The 24,509-nt window shown below is 45.8% G+C and overlaps 1 protein-coding gene across 1 annotated transcript in view; it reads left to right on the top strand.

Annotated features, from left to right (window-relative positions):
- Nucleotides 1-23,916, top strand: part of VAPB (VAMP associated protein B and C) — a 47,535-nt gene extending 23,619 nt beyond the window's left edge. The window contains exons 2-6 of the mRNA XM_061437047.1: nucleotides 1,164-1,316; nucleotides 14,198-14,301; nucleotides 18,011-18,091; nucleotides 19,917-20,093; nucleotides 22,423-23,916. Of these exons, the coding sequence (XP_061293031.1) occupies nucleotides 1,164-1,316; nucleotides 14,198-14,301; nucleotides 18,011-18,091; nucleotides 19,917-20,093; nucleotides 22,423-22,581 (674 nt within the window). The 3' untranslated portion in view covers nucleotides 22,582-23,916. The remainder of the gene's footprint in view (nucleotides 1-1,163; nucleotides 1,317-14,197; nucleotides 14,302-18,010; nucleotides 18,092-19,916; nucleotides 20,094-22,422) is intronic.
- Nucleotides 23,917-24,509: the final 593 nt, after the last annotated feature.

Raw genomic sequence — 24,509 nt, 5'->3', positions numbered from 1 at the left:
CTTAGTTTGTGAGCACAGGGGCACATATACCTCCCCACCCCATCTCTGAATTCCCTGTGAACGTAAAGATAGGAGTAAAGAGCTTGCCTGGAAGACGCACAAAGACACCTTTGCTGTACACAGTGAAAAGATGTAAATTTGAAAAGGGGTTGAAAAGGACCTAAGAGACATTATAGTTCAACCCTCCCACCTGACTCCTTTATAAACCTTACGGGTCAGGTTTCAGAGAAGTTTCAGAGTAATGTGAGTAGTATGATCCCATTTTTGTTACCCCCCACACACACACTCATGTATGCATGTACAGTTTGTGTAAGCACAGATGATGTGGATGGATCTCCCACAGTGTTAATATTAGTTACCTCAAGGGACAGGGGAAAGCTTATTAACTTCCTCTTTATACATCTTTTATTATTGTTTGGCTTGTTTTGAGAAGCATGTTTTACTTTTTTAATTAAAAAATCTAATAAAGTAGAAAATGAATAAATAATAATAAAAAATACCCTTAGGGCACCGAGCTTTGTTTCAGTCTTCCAATACCCTGGGTAGTTAAAAGCGAACGCACTGTTGTAGGTGTGGGCTGCCCCACAGGACTCTGACCTTGCTGTAGCATCACTGTATTGTGTGTGCTGGGGGTTATTGTTTGCAGACCACTAACACTTGGAAGTCTTTCTTGCATCTGCTGCCTTCGGCACTCTGCCTTTGATCATCATTTTGGACCCAAGTCTAGTTCTTCACCTTCTCTCTGTTAGATTTCATCTGGTCACTGTGGAAATCAGTGTTCAGCATAGGTTAAGAGCTGGCCTTGGACTCAGGCTGCCTGGTTGCAGACCCTCACTACCACTAACTACCATGAAAATTTTAGGCAAGTGGTACGTTCTCCCAAGCCTCAGCGTTCTTGTCTGGCAGTAAAGTTGTGAGGTATCAGGGAGACCCTGTCTGTTGGAATACTCACTAGGCCAGGTGCCTGGTGGTGTGACGAGACCGTGGTGGATTTTAGCTGTCACTGTTTGTGCGTCAGCCTCAGCCCATCTCTCCTGTGTGTCATGATGAAATGATCATGGGTCAGCCGCGTTCCACATCTGTCCTGACCCCGTACCATAAATCAGTCTTTCCTCCGCGTGGTCCTCATGGGATCCCCAACCAGTCCCTGTCTCATTCTGCAGGTCCTTTCACCGATGTTGTCACCACCAACCTGAAGCTTGGCAACCCGACAGATCGAAATGTGTGTTTTAAAGTGAAGACCACGGCACCACGTAGGTACTGCGTGAGGCCCAACAGTGGGATCATTGATGCAGGGGCCTCGATTAACGTATCTGGTAAGTTCTGAGAATGAAGGCCTGAAGGGTGGGCTAAAAAGGCTCCCTAGAGGCAGTGGGGTCTCTTCAAGCTTGTGTTTGCAGTATAGCAAAGGAAGATGGTAGGCATCTCCCCCCAGCTCCCTACCCTCTGATTAAGAATCTCGGTGGGTCGCACTCACCTATTGTTTTTCCATAATTAATGCCTCTTTAGTTTAATGCTTACAGCCTTTGTGCCTCAATAGTTAGAGCAAAATTAAAGTGCTAACATCAGACTTTACTTGAGAATGAGTTGGGTTTTCACTCCCTTGAAATTAAATCTGCCCTTTGGCAATAAATAAAAAAAGGGCTAAACAAACTTAATTTTACTTTGTGGGAGAAAGCTAAATGGAGTTATTTTCTTATTTAAGCTAAATGATTTCTGACATTAAGCTCATGTCATTTCCAATGATTGGTAACTGCACTTTACTGATTGTGAAAAGCTAAGGGAGATGAAGGCTGAGGAAATTGGAATGTATTCAAGGGTGCAAGTTTTGTGCATGTCTGATGGGTTTTTTCCCCCCTTCTGTCTGAGAGTGCATTTATTTTCCAGAGTCCAACTTTTGAAAAGATGCTGGTAGAGTGCCCAAACTGAGAATTGGATTTCAGAATTAAGGAGATGTAAGCGATGGGTTTGAGTTTAAATGTATTTTAGAAATGGAATAAACTTTGAGCTCATTAGGACTTGTGGATCCAGCAGTGCCTTTTGTATTTGTGGAGGAGCTCTTGGGGAGTGTGTGTTAATCCTTCAAATATCAGGAGACTGTCACCAAGGGCTCTGAGGCATCATTAGAAGCTACTCCTCATTTGAAATGGGTATCTGGCTGACTTTTTTCCTGATGGATTTTGATTGTGATACATTTGGCTATTCATTTGACACCTGAAAGAAAATGACTCACCTCTTTGGAAAGATATAAGGTGTTTCATTATCTCGTGGTTTCTGTAGACTTGTTCCCTGCATCCTCTGGGTTCTCTCATTAGGGTGCGCCCACACTGGCTGTACCCCTGCGTGTTTCTCTCTGCAGCTGCAAGACCTGATTCGGACTCTCGAATCAGGTTATTATCCAGGAGGAATCAGGAGGGTGGGAACCAACACTTGCTGAGGATCTCTTATGTGCTGGGTCTGCACACGTATTATCTCGTGTGATTTCTGTTATCTGCCCAGTGTGGAATGCATTGTTACCCCGTTGTACCAGAACGACTCCGGTGGCCACAGGCTCACAAAGCTGGCGGGTGACAAAACCAAGATGTAGATCCTGCTTGTCTGGCTCTAGTCCCCAAACCTTCTGCACTGTAGCTCACTGGTTAGGGAGGGGGACCCAGGATATTGGCATTTCAGCATTCCTTGAATTCATGTGGTTTGCATTTTTCTGTTGAAATCAAGGGCAATTGATGTTTTTTATTCTCTTTTTAAAGTTGACTTCTTTTTTACCTCTTGATTTCGTTGCCCATGACATATTTAAGCACAGTTGTCAGTAGATGAGACTTAGCCAGTTTTCACAGTAAATTTGGGGCAGCAACATCGTTTTCTGAATAAAATAGTCTCGACAGGAAGATGTACAGTGTAGGTGTGCCTTCTGATATTAAATATGAATGGGTGAGCATAAGTGTATCTCTTTCAGAAAGATTCACCCCTCCCCCATCAGAGGAGTGGTTTTTAAAGTAATAACTAACCCTGGGCATTTGTTTTGATTTATGATTGTCTGCTAAGGAAGACCAAGATTTCATGGTTGTGGCCTTCCTTTTGCAGATAAGAAGGAAAGGTTCAGGGGGTGGGGGGTGGGGTAATCATCCAGAGGCACGTGGTGATGATGGCAGAGCTGGTAGTGGAAGCCAGGTGTCTGTCCTGATCCAGTGGCTCTTTGGTGACACCAACTGCCTCAGCAAGGAGGTCACACCAGTCAATCTTAAAGGAAATCAACCCTGAATATTCACTGGAAGGACTGATGCTGCAACTCCAGTACTTTGGCCGCCTGATGTGAAGAGCTGACTCATTGGAAAAGACCCTGATGCTGGGAAAGATTGAGGGCAGGAGGAGAAGGGGACGACAGAGGACGAGATGGTTGGATGGCATCAGTGGACATGAATTTGAGCAAATTCCGGGAGATGGTGAAGGACAGGGAAGCCTGGCGTGCTGCAGTCCATGGGGTTGCAGAGTCGGGTACGACGTAGTGACTGAACAAAACAACTGCCTCAGCAGTGTCAGGGGATGGCCCCGCTTACAAATAAATATAAAACAAAATACCTTGGCTCTCAGAGTATCATTTACTTGGGAAAAAAAGCAGTTGAATAACAAAATGTCCTTGTGTTTGCAGGCCTTCCTTCTAATGAGACAAGATTATGCTCACACGTGAGAAAGGGCCCCTTTGTTTTCATTTGGTGTGTGTTGGCCTCAGTGCTGAGGTGCACCTGGGTGAAGCCTGATTCCGTCGCCTTTCCGGGACAGCTTCACCCGTTGGCACCGGAGGCCAGCCTCCGCTTGCTGGGGTTTTGTGTGCTGAGGGGCCACTGTGTTGTTTATTAGACGGCCGTGTCTTGGGGCAGAAAGCATTGTAGTTTTTCAAGGGTTCTCTTACAGTACAGCCAGGTGATGGCGTCCTGGTGAGAACGTGGAGTTCCCGGTTCCTTCAGCGGAGGGCCTCTCCTCAGGAGGAGGAGGACGCCAGCAGTGGGCAGTGCAGAGGGTTCAAGGCCAGCTTCCCTTCCGTGGGCACGCGTGGCTGAGCTGGATTGCACCCACTCTACTCAGAGATGAGGAGACCTGGGTGCAGAAACCTGAGAGGAAACCCAAGCCCTGCTGTTGAGCCTGTTGGCCGGTCTTTGGCCAAAACTAACCTCTGAAGGTTCTAGTTTTCTCATTTGTAAGATGGAGGGAATGGTATTCATGTTACTAGTGCTGCAGAATTTTAACTGGAAGTGTGGTACAAGACTGGGGTTGCATTTTCTTCCACTAACTTTGACAAAGATTGGCTGGTTTCTGTTGAAGGTGGGTTATACATATCTGAATTGCACTTTTAGAAATACATCAGTTTGATGCATTTAACTAATTTATGGAATTTTTCTAATTCTAATTCAAGAAATTTTTGTTTTTCTTCTTTATGTAATATGCATTTGTTTATAGTGAAAAGTCACTAGTAGGTTTTCACATATGAAAAGGAGGTCATCAGGTCAACTGAAAATAACTAGCAGTGTTGCCCTGTCTACACAGAACGTCGCAGCATACCGTCCAGGGAAGTTGTTCTTTCCCCATTTCTGAAAACCCTAATAGCTATTAGGAAAGGTTATAAATCATTCTTAGAAAAGGGGAGCAAGCAGGGAGAGAAAGAAGAGGAGGAGGATGGTATCTGGAGCTGGCCAGAGAGACTGTGGTTTTGAAGGCTTGCAGGTCGGGTTTTTATGGGGGACTGAGACGTTCTAGCTGTCTGATGTCTTTCAAGATGTACCCTGTGAACCTTTTCTCCGCCGTCAGCTTAATCTGATCCTCGGGACCTCACATTCTGCGTCAAAAGTCTTGGCTCTGACCTGTTTTATTTTCTTCAGAAAGTGGCACTTTCTGTCTCGTACTGGGGTCCTTAAACGGAACAAATCCCCGTGTTATAAACTCGCGTGGTGAAGTTACAATTGGAAACTGGTATGAACTGAGCTTTAAGTGCCATAGCTGGAAACTTATGGACTTCCCAGCGGGCTGTTGTGGGGTCTAGTCACCCGAGTCTCTGAGTGAGTCCTTCTCTTTGCCCTTTAGATGAGGGTGGGTCCTCCTTTCTTCTCTTTCTGATTGCCCCATCAGGGTCTTGTCTGCTGGATGAGGCAGTGCAGTGGGTGGGAGGGTGCTGGGTGCTTTGTGTTTGCATTAATTGGCCCAGAATGCCATGGTTTTGGCCCCTTGCTCCTTGACACACACCATCTACTAGAGATGGTTTTGAATTATTCAAATCTGGACCTCAGCAAAATAGGCACACTTAAATGGAGATTGGAGAAGAGGAGATTGGATTTTTTCCCCCAGAGATTTTAAATGCAAGGAAAATAGAACTTTTTGAATTAATGAATTGTTTGAAGCAGTGGGGGGTCTCTCCATTTGTTCTAGCTTTACAAAATTAAATCTGTTTTCTGAACTGTCTGGTGGGGAAATATTTTTAAGGTAGATAATTTCTGAAAGTGTCTTTGTGGTAAGCTGTTAGTGGTTGTAGGGTTTTTTTTTAATACTGTAGTTTAATAACGAGGGAGTTTTCCATTAATATTCCAAACCATGTTTGCCAGCAGATACAGCAGGTGAAGTGGTAAAATTATGGGCCATCAAAAATACTTACGCTTCCTGTAATATGATATTAAGTTTAATATTTTTATCACCTTCACTGAATTCTAATTTCACTAAAGTAGCAAGCGCGCTTCCATTTGCAGTTCAATTATGCACATTGGTTGCCTATGTACCAAGCAAATTAGAAATGCAAAATATCTGTTTGGCGGGGTGGGCCTTGGAAAGAGTCGGTAAAGATACCAGTATTTAGGTACAGATACACTTTACTAAGTGTACCCTGGGAATCGAAAGTGGATTGAAGACAAACAGACACAAGTCTTCTGGTGTCTGAATCTGTATTTTAAATTCAAAGAATTCAGGAACAATGTTCATTCCTGACATATAGCCCTTTTCAGCACTTACTTCAATCACATTTAAAGCACAGAGTTCTTCCAGTAAAATCCAGAGGACAGAGAATGAATATCAGCAGCTCTTCTTGGATGGAATCACTGGTCAATTAATGTAATTGGGTAGGATCACAATTGATAATTAATCCTCCTAAGATTTTGCTGACTCAGTTTAGTGGAGCGGCCCGCTTGCCCTGGACCAGCCAACCTTGGGTGGCAGCTTTTAGGTGATTAGCACCAGAGTCTAAGCCCACTGCCCTTAGAGAAGGAAGTCAGGCATCCGTCTGTCAAGTGCTGATAGCAGGAGCTGTATTTGGGGGGTTCAGGCATCTTAACAGCATCATTGTTCGTGTGATCATCTGCTTTGGAAGTCTCTGATAAGCGAAACCTTGTTATAGATGGTTTTCATGAATCAGGGTTATTACTCTCAGATAAGAACAACTCAGAGTCGTACTTACAAGATGTCTTTAATCTTTTTCCCCAGTTGAGATTCTGGTTTTTTTAAAAAGAGGGGGGAGTAGATTACCAATAAAAATTTAGCTTAATCGTGCTTTTAATGGTTTCTTTAAAAGTTTACTATAATTTTTAAGTTTCTTAAGAAGAACCCCATGTTTCACTTTTTGTGAGTTTAACACAGTTTACTTATTCTTTCCATTTTAAAAGATCATGGTCAAGAGGGTTTATCCAAGTACATTCAGTCCACCTCACTTAGACAAAGTAATGTCAGCTCTTACAGTGTGGCCAAGGAGCAGAAACCAAGCCCAACTTGGGAGCAGCCAAAAGTCATGTTCCTGTCATTGATGGCAGCTCCCTGCACATTGATACACCTGGGCTTCTAACCTTAACTCTACTGTTTATACCCTTACTTTAGACTCTCTGTTAACCTATTCTGATGTCCAGCCCATCACAGGATGAAAGGGAAGAGCTGTGAGAGGTGGCCACAGTGAAGGCCTAGACAGGAACACTCCAGAGGACAAGTATGGGAGAGATAACGGGGGTCTGAAATTAACCCCAGCCTCAGGACAAACCTTTCTCCATGCACAGTGGCCCTGGCATGTGGTTCAGATTAAGACAGATGCAATGTGAGTTGATAATCAGAACATGAGAGTACTCAGGAAAGGCTATGTGGGATTCCATTAGAAAGCATTAATGGAGATAGGAAAGTGCGTTGGAATTTTGAAAATAGATGTGCATTTTAAAAGATATTTATGAAAGGGAGTGAGTGAGCCATGTTCTTAGGCGTGTATATGATGCACCTCATTTCCAGCAGTATTGGGGTACATTTGTACTGTAAACACTGCACAGATAAGTTAATCAGACTCTGAAGAGTTTGTTATCTAAAATGATCTATACTGAACCGGAAGATCCTTTAGAGAACGCAAAGACAAATTCCGTGTCAACTAATTTATAAGTAGATAAGATTAATTACCCACTAGACTCATAGTTCCATCCATGGGTCCCTGAATAGGCAGAAGTCCAGGAAATTAGTCTTGTTTTCAACATTTTGAGCATCCTGAAGGAAATGATAAATTTATTCCTGATAAGGGCACCTAGTCTAACTAAAATGTCTGATTCCTTTGCTTTAGGCTAGAATTCTGTCGCCTCATTGCGGTAACACTGGTTATTATAAGCTGTTGACAGAGTTCTGGTTTGTCTCTGATCAGTTTCCAAAAAAGTGGAGCAGTGACTTCATTATGACGTTGTAAATGCAGTTTGGTAGACGACAGTTTGACAGAGGCATAAAAGCGAAGAGATAGTGAGAGGACAGTGGTGATAAGAAGTTTAGAAACCGGGACTTCCCTGGTGGTCTAGTGGTTAAGACTCTGCCCTACCACTGCAGGGGATGTGGGTTCAGTCCCTGGTCAGGGAACTAAGATCCCGCATCCTGAGGCCAAAAATAAAAACAGCAAATTGTGGCCTCCAAAAAAAAAAAAAGTTTAGAAACCATTGTCTTAAACCAGGAGATGAAGAGTGAGTGTGGGAAAGGGGAGCCTGTGGGAGAGCTCTGTATGGGTGGTGTCCGCTGACAGTAAGTCCAGTAAGGACGAGAGGGTGAGACGGCCTTCAGGGGTGCTTTCAGCCCACCTTCTCCGGGTGTGGGTCCTGGATCACCAGCAGCAGCAGCTGGGAACCCGTCACCCCACCCCAGACCTGTGCAATCAGAAGCTGGAGGTGGGACCCTGCCACCTGTGTTCTAACACACACTCCAGGTAGGTCTGCTGCAAGCTGAAGTTGGAGACCCCCTCGTGACAGTCAGACTAGTAGAAGGTTCAGAGTCAGAGAAAGCCCGAGAAGGTATGGCATACTGAGATGCGAGTAGGGCAGGTGGACCACGAGGGATGTGCCAGCCGCCTAAGGCCAACGGGGTCAGAGGCGCAGTGGAGAACACCTGGGGGTGTGGGCGTGGCCGGCGCCCTGTGCACACCTGTTGGACCAGCAGCGTGAACAATTGTTGGATCATATCAGGAAACTGAGAGAACGAGACTGTGGACATGGATTGATTGTCTTTTACTTGGGAAATAGTTTTTTTTCGTTTGAGGACTATCAAGCTGGTGAGCCGGGTACTTGGGGGAGATGGAATATGTGGGTTACAGGGGCTCTGAGAGAAACTGGGAGGAGGTGGGAGATCTGGGAGGAGAAACCTGGATGTTGGAGGAGGCCTGCACTGAGATGGTGGTCATGTAAACAGGAGAGAGGCATGTTAAAGATAAAATTCTGAGATTAAAAAATAATAATAAAGCAGTTGCCAGGGTGCCTTGTTAAGCTTTTGTTCATGTGCTCTGTTGCCGTTATAATGCAGATGAAAGTGATCTGTGACTTGCCCGGGTTCTCATAAGCTTTTATGCAGCATTTAATGAAGTCATTTCTCCGAGGTGTGTGCGCTTGTGTGTGTTAAGTAGTGTATATTCTGCATGTCTTCTGAAGAAAGTCCGATCTTATTGATCCAGTGTTTTATGACTGTGAAGGCCCTTTCCTAACAGGATCCCACTTTTGCAACCTGCATTCAGCTGACAGTGTATCACAAAGCATTAATGCTGGTGAGTGGTGACCTGGTCTCCAGGCCGTCTCCTGGTAACGGGCCTCTTTTTAATGTAGTATCAGCGATACATTTTAAAAAGTAGGATAGATGGTTCATTTAAGAGGGTTTTATCATCAGTGTCTCTGGAATTCAAGTGAAATAAATTAAGTTAATGGGAAGCTCTTTTATAGCCTGTCATGGAAAAAAGTACATAATTTCTGTCACAATTTGCATGTATGGAGCTGCGAGAACAAACGATTAACGTTTATTCTGTCATGTTCTCGTAAAGTCCCAGCTAGTAGGGTCTAGCAAATTGAACTTGACATGAGATGATAGCGGCTGAGAAATACAGGCTTTTGGGCATGAGTTGGGGGCAGCACGATGCAGATGCTGAAGCCCAGGAGCCTTCATGAAGTTTCAGGAAGTCTGGGTGCCACCTGACCTCCTCACTCTTGATCGCTGATTGGGGAGCCCACAGAAAAGGAGAGCTGGTGGGTGGCAAACATCTTGTTTTCCACCTGCTGCTCTAGGCGGAGGGAGCGTCGCTGCAGAGAGGGAGGGGCCAAGCACCCATCTCACACCCTGAGCTTCCTGAAATTCACCGGTGGTCATCGTTTTCACTCAGTTGGAAGTTTTCTCCTCGCCAGCCTTAGGGTGAGCTGGGCGTCTGTGCTTCCATGTTTTGAGTCCGTGCCTTTTACAGAGGGTATGTGACCGCCCCCTCTGCTGTCTCCAGTGCTCCTGTAAGGTGGGCTAGTTGCCACCAGTACCCACTTCTTTGTGTGCTTGTGTTCTCATGAGCTCGGAGGTCTTCGTGTAAGTTCTGTCTTCGTGAGGTCCTTCTAACTCTGCACATGGCAACTTGGCGGGCAATGCACTCTAGGCCTGGAGGTGGGCTGATGACATCTGTGAGTTCTGAGGGTGGCAGGGGTATCAGACGGCGACACCTGCAGAGGGGAGCACGCTGCAGCAAGGTGGTTTGGTTAGCCGAGCATGGGACGCCCCAGTCTCCTCCTCTCAGGGACAGGTGTGTGTGCAGCCGTGTGCACGTGGGGCGGAAACTTGGTTTGTGTGAACTGCTTTCTCTTTTAAATGGCACATTCTCCCAAGAGGGGACTGTAGGAAGCCACCAGTGCCTTCACTTGAATTAGCAACCAGATAATTTCCTTCCTGGAGGGGCCTGCAAGGCACCCTGATGTAGAGTAATGGTACTCAGACCTTTCAGTCTCAGGGCCCCTTTTGTATATGCTTAGAAATTAAAGACCAAAACAGCTTTTTTTTTTTTTTTTTTCGGTTTGTGGGTTGTATCAATATTTGTTGTATTGCAAATTAAACTGAGAAATTTAAAAAGTATTAATTCTTTCATAACAATTTTAATAAATACAATTCACACATTTTTTAGTGAAAGATAACTTTTCAAAAAATTATGGCATTATTTGATAGGTTTTGCATATTTCCTTAATTTCTGGATTCTCTCAGTTGCTTTTGCATTTCGTTCTGTTACAGGGTGTTTCGGTGAATGTATATGAAGTAAAATACCTACAATTACAGTACAATTGTACAATACAATACAATACAATTACAAATACAATTACAATGCATATGAAGTAAAATACCTACAATTACAATACATATCAGTGGTAATATGATGTGTATTGGATCTTCACCTTTACCACGATATATATTGTAATTGTAGGTGTTCTTCTTTGATGCTGTGCCAGAACTTGTCGAGCAGCACTTTTCTTCACGTTCGTCAGCACAGTGTAGACTCTGACCCCGTCCCAGTAAACCATTTGAACTTTGTTTCACCAAGATGCTTTGGTTTCCCTTGCACTTGGTGGCTTTGGTAGTATTATGCCAGCTGAGCTACACAGACCTTGCAGCTGTCGACAGATTTCATTATCCAGCATCAAAAACGTACATTTGTCACTCTCCTTTCTGATCTCCTTGGGGAAACTGAAGCTCTTGGTGGCCAAGAGAGGTTTCCCAAGATTCTAAGGTTTTTTGAAAGCCTGGATTTTATCACCAACAAGAGCTACAAGTTGTTTTCCCTACAGTGACCGGTTCACTTCATTCATTTTTAGGAAAATATCTGCCATATACCCGGTGTGAATGCCCATAGTTTTCTGTGGTTCCATGTGGTTCCATGCGAAAGTGTCCAGTTTAGCTCATAACCCGGGGTGGTTACACAAGTGCTTTGCCCAGGGCAGCAGAGATGCTTGATGTGTGTTTTCATAGAGCAGAGTGCCAAGATGCGCGGTCCAAGGTTGGGATTTAGTGAAGTGAGTGATGTTTATTGCTTCATCGAGGATATTCTTAAGTGAGATGGCCTTTTAAACACACTGCACATGAGTGGCAGTGCCTGCCGTCTGGTGTCCACACTTAGGCACCAGCAGGTTCCCCCACTGTTGCTTTTGTGCCCACTGTTACTGGGGGTAGCAGTGCAGTGGAAAAGACATGTAATGTCTTGGTATCATCAGGACCAGCTTTGACTTTATGGACCACCTGACGTGGGGGTGGAGATGTCTCAGGGTCTGCGAGTAATGCTTTGAGAACCTGTGCCGTGGAAGTCAGACTGTGGACACAGAACCAGTGTGGAGTTCTGGTCCATCAGTTGATACTGGCCATGTGGCCCAAGCAAGACTGCTTAGCCCTTCTAAGCCTTGTGTTCTCACCTAGAAAAGGAAGACATGACCATCTTTATGGTTGTTGTGAAGACTGATGGGAGAACTAAGGAAAATATGCCTTCTTTGGTGCCTGGTCCATACTAGGTGCCAGTAACAGTTATTTTCCTTTTGCTCTTGGGACATTGTGAAGGCACTGGGGACAGGAGCATGGTGCAAGATGGAGAGATGGAAAGGAAGGGTCAGTGTACTGTAGGATGGGCCTGCAGCCCACATGCCCTTCTTTCTGGCTTGCACCTCCTGGAGGAAAGGGGAAAAGAGTGGGAGGAAACAGCTCTTAGGGTCTCTGGATGCTGCTGTTCTTTGTGTGTGACCCAGTGTTGTTGAAGCTAAAGAGCCAACTTCTCTGAGAATTAGCAGTGTCTTCTGATGGCTCTCATCTTCTGGGCATCTTTACAGATAATCCTGGCTCAGCCTTAGAGGCCTCCATAGTGGAGGACTGGAAGCCATTCACAGCTGGGAAAGCAGAGTCTCAAGGATGAGACAGTGTTTCTGCTAGACCTGTGCCCTACTGAAATCTAAATGCAGTCTAAGACTAAGTTCTTTCCCATTCTAAAGAAATTCTAGAGCATGATTTTGTCACAGCTAGGTGAGATCTGAAATTCTCAAAACCTAATTCACTTCAATTTTTTTAAATGAACATTAATCTGATAGTAGTTGGAAGACCGTGACCCAACTCCAGTAAAGCTGACATTCCCTGTCCAGGCAGGATCACAGTGCATGTGAAGATAGTGGCTTCTTTATCACATACATCTTTACTGCAATCTTAGAGGTGGAAAAAATGCAATGGAAATTCAGCTTTCAGAATAAAAGTCTGTGGTGTTGACCTCCTAGTCCGGCCATTTGTCCCTGGGGTTAAATGTCAAGCCCCAGTGTGTAGCGATGCTCTGGGAGAGCTCCTGCTAGCTCAGTGATGCAAGCAGCAGACTTGTCTCCATTCCAGGTCCCAGGCCACCAGCAAGGACTGCTTCTCCAGGATAGAGCCATGCCTTTACATCTGCAAGAATAAAATTTCAAGTGGAGTGGCCCTGTGCCTGTTTTAAATGACCTTTTGTTCTCTCTGCTGATGGTTTCACTTTGAATATCAGATCCTCAGATTGAATGTATTTTATTGATAAACTTTCTCTGTCCCCAAGAGAGAAAGGACCCATGCACCTCCAAGACAGAGAGGGATGTTTGTGTTCCTCCTCCTCGTCACGTGTAAGATCCATGATGGGGGATCTGGGGATGTGACCCCACCTGTGTCAGAGAATCCAGTGTGGCAAAAGGGTTGCTGAACAGCATGTTTTGCTGCTTCCCAGAGTGGTGACCTTGAGCAGGTCCCTCACTTTGTCGGGTCCCAGATTCCTTTATAAGCCAGGCTTAGGGCAGGGCTGGTTGTTTGCTGCAGGGGTGGATGACTGTGAGGCTTTAAGAACCCAGGAAGTTCTCAGTGAGTTCAAAGGCAGGAAAACACTGGTGAGTGGCCAGCACAGAGATCCAGCCCTCTTGTGGCCCTGAACGTTGGCCCTCCAGTCAGACCGCTCCATCATGGTATTGGGCTAATCTTTCTGTGCTTCAGTTTTTCCATCTGCAAGTAAGCATCACAATACCTTCTGCAACACTCCCTGCCTCTGAAGGATTAACTGAAGTGATGGTAAAGCTGAAGGGCAGAGCCCAGCTTCTGGCCCCAGGGGGACGCTCGGTCCCGGGGAGCTCGTCACTCATCAGGGCTACAGCAGGCTTTCCCTGCGTGTGAGCAAGTTAGGTTTCAGGGAGCTCAACTAGATGTGTGGTTTCTCAAAGCCTTGTAGGAAACCTCATGTTGTAAAGCAGCCGTCATTCAGTGGGATAGGGTGGCAGGTCCTGGGGAGGCTGGCCAGAATAGGACAGCCCCTCAGTCTGTGGATGTGCTTGGTCCAGGGAGCCTGCAAGGGAGAGTCCTCTAGGTTCTTGGGAGAAAGGTTGTGAAAGCTGATGGGGTCTTCTCCATGCTGTGAGGGTGTGGGTTGTAAAAATTCTCTAACATCCTTGGCAAAATTGTATTTGAAGTATGACCATGACGATCTTGACATGGAGAATAGCACAGAGAGATGCCTGAACTGCTCCTCAGATGTGGACCGTCCTTAGTTCTTGAGGAGATCGTTGGCGGGTGCTTTCCTGAGCAGAACAGGTACAGATGTCTGTATCTGGTTGACCTGGATGCAAGGCCTGTGGCAGTTGTTGGGTCAGGTGTGCCATGGTGGCAGATCAGGGGCTGCGAGTCTGAAGACCTGGGTCCTAAGCCCCGGTCCCGGCTCTGCCACTGCCTGCTGTTTGACCTCGGGCAGGTCCCTTCATGTCCCTGACCTGAGGTCTGAGACCCGAAGGGTGGGGAAGAGGCTGCTCATCTCGAAGTGCTCACTTCACCAGGGGCTTCATGAGGCTCAGAGAAGAATGTCCTGGTGAACTGCTTTACCACCAAAGTGCAAGTATTAATGTAACAAATGGTTGCCGGTAACCAAGCTCTGACCCTCCTAATGAAATATTTTCTTTCTCAGTGATGTTACAGCCTTTCGATTATGATCCCAATGAGAAAAGTAAACACAAGTTTATGGTTCAGTCTATGTTTGCTCCAACTGACACTTCTGATATGGAAGCAGTAGTAAGTACTGAATGCTTTTTTTTTTTCTCCAGTAATTAAAAAAAAAAAAATAGGTGCAGAATTGTGGGTGCATGCATTTCAAAATATGTCAAAATTGTTTTTAAAGGGGAATGGTGCTTTTCAGGAGGTTTGTACTTTGACTGCCTTTATGGGTTTCTAGAACTTTGATTTTAACATTTTATGTAACTTTTAGAACACTCTTCTGACTTTTCTGGTATCTGACTCTTCTGGTTTCCTTCAGCAGTTCCTTGTTCTGGTGGGTTGTGTCTTGAATGGTCTAAGGGTTCTCTACCTTCACCCCCTTCCCTCCCCCTACAGATAAGGGCAATTTTTATTCTAGAAAACGCTTTCTGCCTCTTCCTCCCGATCCCCCAGAATCTAGAGGGATGCGGGAGAGTTGAATACTAAATATCCTTCAATCCTTTAGGCTTTTTTCGCCCTGCTTGGTTCTAGTAAGTGCCATTCTTTGTGTTTTTATTGTTGTATCCCTGCCTCCCCCCCCCCCGGCCCCGCCCCCAGATTCCTTCAATTTTTCCACCCTCCTCCCCTTAAATATGTGTTCAACTCCATCTTTTCATTTTGGTAAAAATAAGTTGACTTCATTTTCATAAAATAAGTAGTTGATACCTTATAGTTGGGCCTCCATTGCTCTGGGTTCTGCTCTGTGGGTGTGAAGTGCTGGCAGCGGCAGCATCTTCTATGAAGGACTTGAGCGTCCACGGACTTTGGTCGCCATGGGGACAGAGCCTCACAGCCATTCCCCTGTATTGATTTTTCTAGAAGATGATTATAATGGCAGTTCTACCCCCAGCTTTTTACACGCGTGAATCAATCAGCAGGCATCCTGGTGCTGTGAGAGTCTCAGTATACTGATAGACCCCTAATATCCACAGCTCAGGGAGGGCAGACTGTCTAGTCCTCACAGTTTGGAAAAGAAGGGCAGGACTGCCTCAACATTTTCACCACTTTCCAGATCATCAAGTGAAACTTAGAGACTGGTGTTGTCCGAGGAATGCCTACAAATTCGAGTTAGCTAGGATTCACACTATGTTATTTTTTTTCTCTTTCAAAGTTTTATTTGAAGTACACATCCTACCTTCAGGCCCCTGTGTGACCACACAGCCATTTCTTTCAGTTTTAGAAAAGCATAGCTGACCACCTTCATGCTTAACTCCGTGTAACTCCTGGGCAGGAAGTGAGGGGTAAATGAGACATTTGAGGTTTCACAGAGACCAGCGATCATAGGCTTTGTGTTAACATTCCTTCTCATAGAAATAATTATGGATACATTCACTGCTTTCACTTCCTGGAACATGGTGTGTCACTTCAAGTTACCTTGTGTGATCAAAAAAATGTATGGCAAATGCACCACGTGGACTCTCCAAGAATATGTTCTGTTTGGCTTCGCTGCATGGCTTGGTGAAAGAGCATGGCCTTGGGTGTCTTGAGTGTGAAGCTGACTCTGCCTTTTACTAACATTGTGGCCTTGGGCAGTTTTCATTAACTTTCTTGAGGGTTTGGTCATGTGCAAAATGGGGGAAAAAACCTAGTTCCCAGGGCTGTCGTGGGACTAAATGTGCTGTGTGTAGAGCGCGAGGCAGTGTCTGGCAGCTGTCTTACCTGAGTGCTGCTACAGGCCAGGCCTCAGTGTACAGTAAAAGTGAATTTTACTTTCTTTCGTGATAATGTTCATAACAATTAAAAAATGAGATGTACTTTGTTGGAAATCTGGGATACATACAAACAAGCAAAAATAAAACTATGTGACCTGTAGTTTGTTCATACTAGACCCAACCACTGTTAGTGAGAGCCTGGTGCTTTTTCTTTACTTTAAAATATTATTCTTCATATTTTTGATGTACTGAAAGTTGAAAAAACAGTAGTGCCTATTCTTCTAACCTTTACTAAGATCACCTTTTAACAGTTTGCCACGTTTGCTTCTTCTCTGTCCTAAACTTTGTTTTTTGCTGAGTTTCCTAACTGTAAGATGCACTGTTCATGAAACTTCACCATCCCTGAATGCATTGTAACAAGGGCAGGCTCTTTCATAGACTCAGTTCTGTTGAGTAGCCTGTCACTCGTGGCTAAGAGGCTTAACATTAATTCAATAATGTGTTTAAGAGAGAAGCCCATATTAGCATTTCCCAGTTCAAGAGATGGCCTTTCGTTGGTGTTCTACTAGTGCACACTCATCCTGTTTACAGTCCAGACCAAGTGCCTTGTAGAATGTCCCACATTCTGGATTTATCAAATGATTCCCTCATGACTAAATTCAGGTTCGGTATTTTTGGTTTTTTGCAAGGCAGTGTCCTTTGTGCATCATGTCCCTCCTTTGGTGACACCAGGTCTGATTATGTGGTTAGGGTGGTGACTGCCACCTCTGTCCAGTGCAGAGCACGTCTGCCCCGGTGGGTAAGGGGTGGTCTGTGATACGCAGAGCAGTCAGACCCTCGAAGATCACTGGACTGCCTGCCTGCCAGCAGGCTTTCACGCGGCGACTTCCAGCACACTGAGATGACCCTTGCCCGAAGGTCTTACGGTACACGCACATACGCGCATGTATCTGTACTCACGTGTGTGTGCGTGCAGAGGAGCGGTCTTACGGTACGCTCACACATGCGCATGTATCTGTGCACACGTGTGTGTGCGCGCGCAGAGGAGCGGTCTTACCGTATGCGCACACACGCGCATGTATCTGTGCACACGTGTGTGTGCGCATGTGCAGAGAAGCGGTCTTACCACACGCACACACACACGCATGTATCTGTGCGCACGTGTGCGCGCGCGCAGAGGAGCAGACTTAAAAGACTGCTTGCGGTTTCTTCATTTATACCCTGTGAATTTTCCCCATGTAATTAAACACTCTTCGGTATCCCTTGAATGGCATGCTGCTCCATGACTGTGCCCACCATGGCTTACTTTGGCGTTCCTGTTTTGCTTGACACAGAGATAATTTCCCATTTTTGACTTTTGGTACCTGTTGCTCTCTCTGCCTCCTGCATGGTTCTGGGGTCAGGGTGGGGGAATTCGTTCCTTTTGCTGTATCACCTTCTTGCTATGTTGGTTTACTCTGTAATTCTCAGGACATCTGGGATTCCTGTTCTCCTCTGCCAAAACGAGGAGCAGTAAGCCAGGAGTGCCTCCTCCCAGAACATGGATTTAATCAGGAACATGTTCCTACCAGCAGGCTGAGGGAGTGGTGGTCAGCCCAGACAGTAGGGGTCACAGAGAGTGTGGCCTTCCCATTCCCATGCCCTGCTGGTAGTTGGCAGTGTTCTAAAAGCACCTCCAAGTAGTATGGGCTTCTGCTTAGAAAGACATGCCCTGCAAAGTAAGTTGTATTTTCTTAAGGAGAGCCCAGATGTCCTTAGGCCATCCAGATGCAGGCTAGAAGATTCCTCTGGGTCCAGTGGTGGTCTTCTCTGTCCTGTGTGCTTTTCACAGCCTGGCGACAAGGAGCGTTGGTGGACACAGAGGAGTCAGGCAGCATTACTGGGGCTGGTGAAGAATAATCAATATTCAGGGGAGCTGGTGTATTTAATCTTGTCACGTTAAAAATATTGAAATCTCAGCAGACTTAAGTTCTTTATTTGATGTACATCAGGGCTTTCTCATTAAGCGTATTTTTCTGAAATTGTCAGTTATAAGAAGAAAATCATTCTTCTAGCAGCTTTATAATATCCTGATTATTGAATTTAAATTGTTTTAGTGGAAGGAGGCAAAACCGGAAGACCTTATGGATTCAAAACTTAGATGTGTGTTTGAATTGCCAGCAGAAAATGATAAACCAGTAAGTATGTTTATAGTTAACAATAATTGAATGTTGCAAGCTGATACTTATTTGCATACCATCTCCTGCAAAACCAAGATTTAAGTTGGCAAATTATTTTCCTTCTTCTGATGTATGAAGAGAAAAATAAGCTGAAGTCAACAAATAAGTGGGCCTTTGTGAAATCTGCCTTTGGAAGATTCACAGAAAGAACTCATTGAAACATTTTTTTGCCTTTGAAAAGCAGAACCTGTTGAAATGTCATAAAGTCCGAAGAGCTTCTTTGACTTGGGCAAAGCTCTAGGTTGCTGTAATATTTAACAGTGGGAAAGACAAAAACGGAATAATTTGCCATTTATCCTGGTGCTTGATGGACAGGTGGTGGTGAGCGCGCAGCTCCTCCTGTTCAGTGCTGTCTGCAGGCTTCCCTGTCTGCACTGAGCACCAACTGTCTACCTCTTGAACTCCAGATTCTCTTCAGTCAAAATGTGCTTTTAGATGAGGGTTTCTCACCCTCAGCCCTGCCAGCTTTCGGGCCAGGAGCCCTTCGCTGTGGGACTGTCCTGTGCCTTGCAGGGTGTGCTGCGGCACCCTTGACCTCACCCCAGTAGCGTCCCTGGTCGTGGCAACCTGAAGCGTCTCTGCATGTCGCCCGGTACGCCCTTCCTGAGGCAGAGTCAGTTCTCGTTGAGAATCACCCCCTATGCTGCCTGAGCACTGAGGGTAAGAAGTGACTCCCTCCCAGCTGCCGGCTCACTTTTCTTTGTGTGAAACCAAAGCATGAGCCTGGTTGGCATGGACCTCCCTTCACCCTAGTCAAAAAACTTAAACTGTGTTAACACAGTTTAAAACCCATGCAGAATATTAAACCACCCTGGCTGTTAATAGCTGGTGGTGGGAATAGAAATGTTCAAGCTCTCAACATTATCCATAACGATCTCCAGGAATGCTGATGCTTTGTGTCAAAACTACTTAGCATTTTTTTCTGGCTCACTAATTGACCACCATCACTATCCCATTTCTTTGAAAGAGTGGTGGTCGTCTTTCCTTTTTCCCTTCCCTCTTGCCACAGCGTGTTCTGCCAGTTATGTATAGTTGAGGACTGTATTCTGGCCCCAGCTGTGCACTTGGAGGTTAGCTCTGTGTGTTGAGGTCTTGCCTGCCAGGGCCTCACTCCTCTCCCCTGGGAGACTAAGGGTAGAGCTCGCTGTTCTCCGTTTGCCGCATGGACCCCCGAGGGCTTCCGTGCTTCCCCTGCCCCCACGTACTCACTCATCCCCAGTGGGTCTCCAGAGGGGGTCACAGCACAGTCGTGGCTGGGTAAGTGAGGAACACATTGCCTCCCCAGGTTGAAATACCGTAGACACTGAATTTGTTGCACTTTCATCCCATCTCTGCAGTTGTCTAAGTTCAGGAGACAGATCACCCTCTGGGTCACGTCCCCTCTGGCCTTCTGCTCCCGCCCAGCCAGTCTGGGGGATGTTTGTGTCTTTGTAGTGACGGTAATTTGTGGTTGATGATTCCTGAGCTTGCACAGCTATGCTCTGCTGATTTTTCATGGCAGGAATTTGATAGTGCAGTGCGCACGGGCCCTTTTCTCTTTCTTTGAAGTATTAGTCTCAGCCAGACTTCAATATTTGCCCTCATCTATAATTTCTGGAGCCCAGTTTTAGATTATGAAGATACTAGGTGATAAAGTGATCCGTTTTAAAAGTAAATGTGACATTGTACAGTTTGGATGAAACGCTGCCTTGGGTGGTGTCTGCTGAGAACTACTTTACTTTGCATGAAGAAGTCCTTTAATACGTGGTTGGTGACACTTGGGCTTTCATTTATTTCTGAACAGCATGATGTAGAAATAAATAAAATTATACCCACAACTGCATCAAAGACAGAAACACCAACGGTGTCTAAAGCTCTGAGTTCCTCCTTGGATGACACTGAAGTTAAGAAGGTGATGGAAGAGTGTAAGAGGCTGCAGAGCGAAGTCCAGAGACTTCGGGAGGAGAACAAGCAGTTCAAGGTAATGGCAGTTTATTTCCTGATCATCTCCAGGGAATGGGGGCTTGCTACTGTGGTCTTGGGTGAGAAGGTTGAACACCGAATTTGTGGAGTTGTCTTGTATTTGCATGTTTTTCCTCCAGGCTGAAGTTTCTGTACCTTTCCTAAGGTTCTCAAAATAATCCTTGGACACACGCCTACATGCATCCCAAATTAAGAACCATTGTCCCTTGAGCAGTAGTTTTTCAACTATTTAAACTCTTGTCCCCTCATAAAAAGACAGCAGACAAACAAGAAATCCATTAGTGTAAAGTGAAATTAAAAAAACAACAATGGTTATCTTGAATTCACATTTTCAAGCCCCTGTTCCATCCCCATTGGATGAGAATCTTTTTGAAGAGAGTAAAGACTGATCTGTATTCTGTTTCAAGGCAATCATCATTCTGATTTTTTAGTATCCTAAATAGATCAGCAGTAGGGTCTCATCCTCTATCAATATGGTCAGGAGACTGGAGCTGGGGTGCTGTCACATCCATGGGGGAGATTACAGAGAACCAGGGGCTCCAGCTTGTGGCCCTAGACCTGGCGAGTGGCCCTGGCTTTGCAGGGTGGCCCTGGCGTTGGGGGGTGAGGTTGCACTGGTGCTGGAGCGAGGCAGGTGTGCTACTCTTGGCTTTGGAGGCCTGCGGTAGTGTGGAAGTGACCAGCCAGACTTGGACACTCTGTGTAACTTTGTCCGTCACAGCGGCTTCTGGCCTGTGTTTGCAAAACCCTGTTAAGGCCCCTTCCAGTGTTGAAAGTATGCCTTTCATACACAGGATTAAAGAGAGTGTTTCTGAACATCTGATTGTAGGATCTTTTGTTGCAGCTTAAGTCTTGAGGCCGATCTGTTCTTTTCATCTTGATCATGTCCCCAGCCACCATAGATTGTCACTCTGACTGCATAGCACCAGGTACACACCATAAATTCACTGCAGGTGACTCTTCCTTCTCTTACTCTGATGAGGGAGGAGACACAGCGGGGCCAGCAGGGTTTAGGAAGTGGCATCCTCGTCTTTCTCTGCAGTAATCATGATTTGCCTCATTCAGTGACTGCTGTTAGTATGGAGTAAATTATGAAGCTGACACTCTACTTTTGGCTAAAAGTCTAAGATACGCCTAAAGCTTCTTCTTGAATGTATTTCTCTTCTGTGCCATTTAAAGTGATAAATAGGTGGAAATAGCTTCTATATAAACCCAATAAAATAAATGCTGTATTTTGCTGTGCCCCCCCTTTTTTTTTTAAGTTAATCGAATAGCACCAGTCATTTATCAGCACACAGCAATATTGGCCATACCCCACGAGCAAAGTGTCTTTAAAATATTATCAGACCAGTCTTGACATTAGAAGATTCTTCATCTTGCAAAACAAGGATTTCTTGTTTTGTGTTCTTTCATACTTTGATTTGGCCACACATTTCCTAAGACCCTCCTGTGTGCCCAGCACTGTGGGATACAGACATGGGTGGTCCCTGCCCTTAAGATAAGCCCCAGAGTAGCCAGGAAGACACAGCCACAGATACTGATAATCCCACAGACGTGGCCTTGAGTGTCATGGGAGGTGGGCACAAGGGGCTGGCTGTCTCTTGTCGTCAGATCTATCAGACACTTGATGAGTGTGAACGAACTGAAGGAGAAGAAAAGAAAGTGCAGCTGTTGTGGAGGGTGTCAGGGATGGATTGAGGGTAATTAGAACAGGAAGGCCTTGATGTGTGCCCTATTTGGGATTGTGAAGAAAGGAAAAGTGTCAATTCTCACAGGTCTGTGTAGGTGGGGAAAATGTGGCCAAGTTATCTTCATGTGTAGGAAAAAGATTGTTTCTTCTTTGGTAGAAATTCCATGCATTAAATAGAAAATATTTGAGATGTGTTATGCAGTTCAGTTATACTTTGATATTACAGACATCCCATTTTCAGTCCAGCAGTCTCCATGTAACTCACCAAGTATCAACCATGGAGCTCTACATTTAAAAGCATCCAGGTCCCCTACTTGGTCATTTCTTGGGATTCTTTTCTGTGAAGAACTTTTTTCTATAAATCTCAGAGAACCACATTAGTGCCCTGCCTTAGACAAAGGGACCAGCAGACTGTGGTGGATGCATGGAGGAAGAGGGACCTCAAGCCAGTCTCTTCTCTGTAGGCTGTTTCTCCATTTGCAAAATGAGGAGGTGGGGACCATATCGTGTGATGGAGTCTGGGCGTAACTCCCTGCCCACCCCCTCCCCAGCCCCCACCAAACCTCTGCTAAGCTGTACAGCTGCCTTCCGCTTCTGGTGCCTTGGACTGTCTTTGAAATGTGTCTTTGCTCCGCAGGAGGAAGACGGCCTTCGGATGAGGAAGACAGCACAGAGCAACAGCCCTGCTCCCGCGTCAGCCGTGGCTGGGAAGGAGGAGGGCCTGAGCACCCGGCTGCTGGCGCTCGTCGTCCTCTTCTTCATCGTTGGCGTGATCATAGGGAAGATCGCCTTGTAGAGGCAGCATGCGAGCCGGGGATTGGATTGATGGGTCCGCCATAGTGTGGGATTTAAATTTATCATAACCATGTGTAAAGAGAAATTAATGTATGATGACATCTCACAGGTCTTGCCTTTAAATTACCCCTCCCCGCTTGTGTGCGCCCGCGTGCACACATGCACACACACACACAAATAGAACATAATATAACAATCTTTTAGAAAGTTTAAAATGCATAGTAAATGATTGGGGCAAAGAGTGAACCTTATTAATGACAAGGGAAACCATGATTAAATGGTAATGGCATGTTGTAAATGTCATTTTAAGCGTCCATAGCCTTGGTCCACGTTGCTGGATTTCCTCTCTGCAAACATGACACTCTTCCCTGTCTGTTGGTGCTGGCCTCTAGGAAGCTGGAGCCCACCCTGTCGATGTCCTTCCCCGTGCCACTCACTCACTGTGGGCAGCCTCTCCATGCCCACCCCGGCCATCAGTTCCTGGGGACTGATGAACAGGGCCTGAAGGCACCAAGAACGGCGCTGTGGCAGCATCGGCTGTGCTCATCAGCAGTGGGGAGTGTGTGTTGCTGATTGACCCGACGCTCTGGAAGTCAAAGTCATTGAATGCTGTTCTCTTCAAGGGACCAAGCTAGATAACTATTGGTTCATGTAGTGAGATTGAATTATTATTCAGAGATGTTTAATGCATATTTAACTTATATAATGTATTTCATCTCATGTCTTCTGTCACAAGATTATAATTAATTCTGTGGCCTAAAACCCACCTGTGCTACCTAACACCATGGAGTGAAGCTGGCGTTGCTGCCGAAGGTTCAGGGCTGTGTGCGCGCATGTGCACGCACGCACGCGCGCGCACACACACGGAGGTGTGCTTGTGAGAACGTTGGAGAACAACTGCCAGGAAATGTTTTCTGTGTAGATAAGTAATAGGCACCGTGGGGAGAGGACTCTCAGTAGCGGCAGTCAGCTCGAGGTCACTGTCTAGGGGAAAGGGTAGCCGTCCCTGTGCTGTCTTTCTCTGCTTCTCACCACCACCCACACTTCAGCACCCATGCCCCAGTGTGGTCCTGACCTTCCCAGGCAGCCCTGACTTGGAATCAGGGCGAGAGAGGCAGGCAGCAGAGGGGCCGGGGAGAGGGAGCCAGCTAGGCGGGGCCGGGGCGTGGGGGGTGGTGCGGGAGGGGCTTCGAGAGGAACTTTGGATGAGCCGTCAAGTAGTGATGGAGAGCTTGACTGTGAATTAATTTTATGCCGTAAAAGACCAATCCAATTCTGTTTGACTATGTAGCATCTTAAAAAGAAAAAAAAAAAATAAAGCCCCCAAATTAAGAGATCTTTTGTCATTTTGTCACTTTTGCTAAGTGGGTTGGGGGTACTTACTATTTTTATCATTATTATTTTGTCATTGGAAGGTTGATTTAAAAATGACCCCTATCTAAAAAGAAAAATGACCCTATGGATGAGAAACACGTATGTTTACATGCTGAGCACTCTTGGTAAACATTGAACAGACCTAGTTCCCAACCACAGACCCATTGCATGAAGCTGTGGAATCCCTGCCAGCAGTTATAAGTTAAGTCTCCAGTGTCCATTCCGTGTGGATCCAGATACTTAAGAAAAGGGGTGAGAAGACTGAGCAGGGAAGTGTGTGTGTTCTGCCAGCTTCTGTTAAGTGTAGCAGTTGCAGCAGGTTAATCTTTGTGTGATAAATCTGCTGCAACTCCTGGCCTTGAAAGGGCAGTGCTTCGGAGGGCCTCACATCATGCCTGGGACTTCCCAGGTGTCTCAGCGGTAAAGAGCCTGCCTGCCAGTGCAGGAGCCTCCAGAGATGCAGGTTCAGTCCTTGGGTCAGGGAGATCCCCTGCAGGAGGAAATGGCTACCCACTCCAGTTTCTTGCCTGGAGAATCCCATGGACAGAGGAGCCT

Source organism: Bos javanicus, chromosome 13 (genome assembly GCF_032452875.1).
Source record: "Bos javanicus breed banteng chromosome 13, ARS-OSU_banteng_1.0, whole genome shotgun sequence".
NCBI lineage: Eukaryota > Metazoa > Chordata > Mammalia > Artiodactyla > Bovidae > Bos > Bos javanicus.
The sequence above is the reverse complement of the archived record's forward strand: the minus strand, read 5'-3'. Positions and strand labels throughout refer to the sequence as shown.